This window comes from Bidens hawaiensis, unplaced genomic scaffold (assembly GCF_021521415.1).
Source record: "Bidens hawaiensis isolate Kalapana, Puna unplaced genomic scaffold, B.hawaiensis_p1.1 tig00043048_1, whole genome shotgun sequence".
NCBI lineage: Eukaryota > Viridiplantae > Streptophyta > Magnoliopsida > Asterales > Asteraceae > Bidens > Bidens hawaiensis.
Window position 1 is genome coordinate 1 of NW_027497651.1, and position 5,706 is coordinate 5,706.

General features: G+C 33.9%; 1 protein-coding gene and 1 pseudogene across 1 annotated transcript; both read left to right on the forward strand.

Moving 5' to 3' along the window:
- Positions 1-71: 71 nt before the first annotated feature.
- LOC143594081 (hyperosmolality-gated Ca2+ permeable channel 2.5-like) lies at positions 72-4,087 on the forward strand. The gene is made up of 4 exons (XM_077073485.1): positions 72-624; positions 1,375-1,653; positions 2,322-2,555; positions 3,455-4,087. The coding sequence occupies exons 1-4, from the start codon at positions 424-426 to the stop codon at positions 3,608-3,610; spliced, it is 870 nt and encodes a 289-aa protein (XP_076929600.1). The 5' UTR covers positions 72-423; the 3' UTR covers positions 3,611-4,087.
- A 380-nt stretch (positions 4,088-4,467) lies between these two features.
- On the forward strand, positions 4,468-5,039 carry LOC143594079 (somatic embryogenesis receptor kinase 1-like; annotated as a pseudogene).
- The last annotated feature ends 667 nt before the right edge of the window (positions 5,040-5,706 follow it).

The following is a 5,706-nucleotide window of genomic DNA, read 5'->3' on the forward strand; positions in this document are numbered from 1 at the left end:
GTAACTTTGACCATGTTGACTTAAACATAAATTCTCCCCTATATTAATAAATAAACAAGTTAACGTTTTGTCCTTATCTCGTTTACTTGTCACGTTTTGTACGCTGTAATCTCAAACGTGGGGTTTTCCAAAACTTTTAACTACCAAAATGGGTTGGAAAAAGTTATAATTACCAAAACTGGCCACCACACAAGTATGCTGCTATTTTGTGTCCTTTGCCCTCAAAATCTGAGGTTTGCGGTTAAGGTGTTACTAGCTTTGACTGTGTTGACTTGAAAGAAATTGGCTATAATTCTTTGGTGTGTACACATTTCCACTGATTTAAAATAATTTATTTTCTGCAGACCCGGATTGAGCTCGGTTATTACGGGATATCTCCCGAGTGTTGTTCTTAGCGGGTTTCTTTACGTTGTCCCCTTTGTTATGAAAGGAACGGCAGGATTAGCGGGTTATGTGTCAATAAGTGAACAAGAACAAAAGGCTAGTAACATGGTTTTCTACTTTTTAATGGCGAATGTCTTTTTCATGAGTGTTTTATCGGGCTCTTTACTTGATCAAATCGGGAAAACTGTCGTTAACCCACGCGATGTCCCGAGCCGTCTTGCGGGGGCCGTCTCAGCTCGAGTGAGTGGCCCAAGTTTCTTTTTCTATGGTGAAATGAAATATATCTGAATGTAGGCTTGTAAATGAACTGAACGAACACGAACGGAGCCTGTTTGTGTTCGTTTAGTTAACTTTAACCAAACAAATGAGCGGACACGAACACCTAAACGAACAAATTTTCTTGTTTGTGTTGCTTCATGCTTGGCCGTTAATGTTCAAAAACTAATGATTCACGAACACAAACGTATGCCATATAAAATTAAACGTGAATATCCAAATTAAAGTCTAAAACACCGTTATTATTACATCGGGCATTTAAAAGTTTTAACAAATGTTCTAAAATATGAAAATTAAATTGAGTTAAAGGTAATGTTAGTAATAAATAAATTTGATGAACAAATGAACGTAAATGAACAAACATAAACAAATGCACATACATGAGCTAAAGTAAACGGACGTCCAAGAAAGAGACATGTGTGTATATTCGTTTGTTTATTTAAATGAACAAAACGTTGTGTTCATGTTCATTCATGAACTGTTCTTTGAATGTTTGGTTCGTTTACGGGCCTATCTGAGTGCTCTATTTACACAGGAGGGAAACAATTCAATATATATGAAACAAACCAGAAACCCTAGACAAACCTGTATCGGGTTACAGGCCGCGGGTTAAATAAATCCTAATAAAAAACTAGTCATAATAAACCCTGATTATAATTAACACTTTTATCTCGTTTTTAAAATTTTTCACTTTGTTTATTAATATCTGTTCAGGCAGACTTCTTTATGACGTATGTTTTGTCGAGTGGGTTGGCTGGATTTTCTATTGAGATACTTCAGCCCGCATTATTTGCATGGGATACTTTGAAACTGCATACGTGGGCTCGAGGAAAAAAGAAGTCGAATTACCTTTCTTCATATCCTTATCACAGAATTATTCCCTTTGTTTCTCTTTTTGTAGTTATTGGCATCGTATACGCGGTCATCGCACCGTTACTTCCCCTGTTTCTAGTCGTCTATTTCCTTCTCGGCTATGTGGTTTACATCAATCAGGTTTGAGACCCTCTAAATATAAAAATAACCAGAAACTAGCCCCCCCCAAAAAACTTAACTTGGGCCTGTGGGCTGAACACAACAAATCTCTGATAATAACTAGTAATTAGTTATAACTAACAGGTTGATACCATAAAAAAACCAACGTATGTTCTTATTTTTTATGAAGAAAGTTGTTCAACATAATTTGGCACATCAAAGTCACTCAAGTTGTAAGTACACAAAAAAGTCACTAAATTAATTTCTTTTATTAAAGTCCCTAAACTTGTCTAAAATGCACGTGTTTTTAAAACTCTCTTTAAATTTGTGATTTGTTAACTCTTAAATCGGTCAAATAAGATGTTATAGTTTCTTTTCTTTCTTTCTTTTTTTTTTTTGCAAAGATGTTTCAAAGTCTCTTTATCAAGATTTGACCAATTTAAGAGTTAAAAATTATTATTCAAATTTTTTAACAAGTACTAGCATTTTAGACAAGTTTATGACTTTAATATACACAAGTTAGTTTAGTCATTACTTTTTACAAGTTGAGACTTGAGAGACTCTTTCATGAATAATAAGAATGTATATTGGTTTTCTTTCTGGTATTAAACTATTCTTATTTTCTATATCATTAGTTGAATTTAAGTTTATTATTTATTTCTAACAGTATAATGCATGTATTCATACAGTTGCATGATGTGTACGAAACTACATACGAGACATGTGGTCAATATTGGCCTCACATCCATCATCACATTGTTATAGCCATCATCATCATGCAGATCACCATGATTGGCTTCTTTGGACTGAAATCAAAGCCCTCTGCATCTATCGCCACAATACCGCTCCTTGTTATGACTGTAGCTTACAACGAGTATTGCAAGATCCGATTTCTTCCTACATTTTACAAATGCTCGGTCCAGGTATACATGCTTAAATGCACTTCATTTTCCTTATTTACTTACTAAAACGCGTTTGGATTTGTATTTTCAAATTTATTATTGGATTATTATGACATAAAGTTGTCATAATCAGCCTTTAATGTTTGAATATATAGATTCTGGTCAAATTAATGGATTCAATAACCAATTTAGTTACGGGAAGTTAACTAAATGTCCATTTTACCGGTTAAAGTCAACATAAAGTCTGTTTGACCAACTTTTTCCAAAAATGTCTACGAGGCGAATCGACGAATTTTAATCATTATCTCAATGAGATTTTTGCTATTTTAGTCAACCAAATTATTTTATCAGTCATAATAACGTCGAGTCGTTGGTTTTTTCCAAAAAGCCGTCGGGTCTGTCGTCCTGGTCTCCACAGGTTTGTCACCGTCGATCTGCAGGATTTTTAATTATTACTTTATATTTGTTTAAATCGTCAATTTCGATAGAATTTAAATAAAATAAATTCGGACGCTAGTTCGTTTTGAGATTTACAATATTGTTTATTATTATCATTAATTTTTTGATAGTAAACATGTAATATAATTTTTATTTTGAAATTTACTAAACCTGTGATCAAAATTTTAATAGAACTTTAGAATCTTAATAGTAATAAAAGCCTGTCGAACAACCGACTTTTCCTATCGAAAGGCTGGCTTTAAAAGAAAAAAAACTGGCGAACCGATGGTATTAGGCCAAGAAGCAGATGCTGGTTGGCTTGATTAAAACTCAGCGATCCAACGGGTTTTAGCATAGACAGTTTTGGAAAACGTCGGTCAACTAGACATTCTCTAGATTTTGACTAGTCAAATAGACATTTCGGTCATCAACCCTTTAATTCTTGCTATTTTAATTTTTGATGATTTGGTATTGTTACTTAGGATGCCAAAGATAGTGACGAAATTGACAAAGACGGGGCGAGTGATGCGTTATGTGCAAGTGAAATCGAAGCCTATAGTCCGCCTTCTTTGCGTCAACCATATGTAACAGTCGAAGATTCAACCTCAACACAACCATTATTATTAGCAACATCCTAATGATTCTTTTTCTCTTCTTTGGTAATAGTAATTATAAATGTATATGAATCAATGAATCAATTAATAAATAACAAACAAGTCGAGTTCGAACTTCTGTAAGTTAAACAAGCAACGCTCGAGTACAAACGAGTTGGCCCAACTCGACTCGTTTACAATAGTGTTCCATTAAGAAGGAATAATATAGGTGTTAGTGTTTACGCTCATTTACAACACCCTATTCAGGGGCAGAGCTACCTTATTAGGTTCGGGGTCAAGCGAACCCATTTTTTTGTCGTTTTATAATTTACTCATACTATTGAATCCGATCGAACCCATATATTTTTCCAATTTAACACGTAAGAAAACTAATGGATAAAGGTGTAGCGGTAAGATGCCTTTTTTCTATACTTCAAGATCACGGGTGCAAATCTCGGCTCTCATGCTATTAACTTTTTCTCCTTTTCTTCTCTTTCCTTATTTGGATTAGGTTTTTTTTTCTTTATTTTCTTCGCTTACTTCTTTCGGCTTCTAACCCTTTTGAATATGTTTGTTTCTTGTTACTATACGGTTCTCGTCTTTATCTGTAAAACCTACTATTTTGTCATAATTAAAAAAAATCATCTTTACATTGATGATTCTAAATCCCAGATGCATAAGTAGCTCTAGTTGAAGATATTCTTGCTATGTTCCTCACAAATTTACACTATTTCATTAGGTTTTTGTTTTGACTTGACAGTCATTAATGATGCGATACAACACGATATGATCAGATACGAAATGATATGATACAAATGATGAGATAAGATACCATATGATACGATATGATACAACAAATGCATTATATAATCCCCATTCCAAAATGCCTGGTTCTCATAAAAATGGCTTCTTTTAGCTTTCTAATCTTCCTTTTATTAATCTTGCTACCTCTCACTCCTATTCTATGCACCAATGATGAAGGAACTGCTTTACTTGCTTTGAAATCCACGCTTTCTGACCCCGAAAATGTCTTACAAAGCTGGGATCCAAGCCTTGAAAACCCGTGTACCTGGGGTACCATGTTACCTGCGACTATACCGATCAAGTTATTCGTCTGGATTTGGAATATTCCAATCTTGGCGGAGTTTTAGCTCCAGAGCTAGGTGAACTCGAGAGTCTTCAGCACCTGGAACTTTACGGGAACAACATCGAAGGTGAACTCCCAACGGAATTAGGAAACTTGGAAAAATTAATCACCATGGATTTGTTTCAAAACAATTTCCAAGGGCAAATTCCGGAGTCATTTGCTAATTTGAAGTCTTTAGCAATTTTGCGATTAAACGACAACAAGTTGACCGGCCCCATTCCAGAGGATGTCGCAAATCTCCCTAACCCTTTATTGTTTAATGTTTCCAATAACTACTTCAATGGCAATGGCATGATCCCTGTCGATGGCTCGTTACTGAAAGTTTGAATACAACTGAACGGACCCGAGTTCGCAAGGATGTGTTTCTTATGATATTGGATGCTAAAAGATTGAAATGTTGTAGCAAATTAATCAAATTCTTGTTTTGTGTTATGAGTATCACTAGAAATAATAAATAAATTACTACTTAATGATTGATCTTTATGTTATGTCCAATTGATTATTCCCAAATTAATGTCCTTGTAATTCTAGTGTCACGCCCAACTTCAGTTTTATATGCCAGTAAAATGAGAACTGGCATACATGATACATGGGTATCAAGATATGGTTAATGCATTAATATGAATATATTTGTATTGTAGTTATTATTAGTTAACTAAATAAAACAAAATATTAATTAAAATTGGTTATACAAATCAAATATATAATCCTCGTTATAGTAAATCCTTTCATTCACATTTTGGTGGGATGATAAAGTGGTTAGAATATGGAATAGAAAGTCAATGATGGTTCAGTTAGCGTAAATTATGTAACATTTAGCCCCTCGTTAAAAGTTAAAGGTTGGTGGTCTTGTGTATGGGAGGAAAGACATTGGTTCAAGTCTCAATTACGACAATGATTAAAGAAATTTGTTGTTTAAAAAAAAGTTAAGGGTGATATGAAATGTTAATTAAAGTTATTTTTATGAAAAATCCCTTTTATTAATGCAAAATCC

Bases quoted from the DNA above. Each gene is read 5' to 3' on its own strand.
- LOC143594081 (XM_077073485.1), top strand. From the start codon at position 424: ATGAAAGGAACGGCAGGATTAGCGGGTTATGTGTCAATAAGTGAACAA. The intron at 625-1,374 runs GTGAGTGGCCCA...ATATCTGTTCAG, and splicing joins CGGGGGCCGTCTCAGCTCGA to GCAGACTTCTTTATGACGTA. The intron at 1,654-2,321 runs GTTTGAGACCCT...GTATTCATACAG, and splicing joins ATGTGGTTTACATCAATCAG to TTGCATGATGTGTACGAAAC.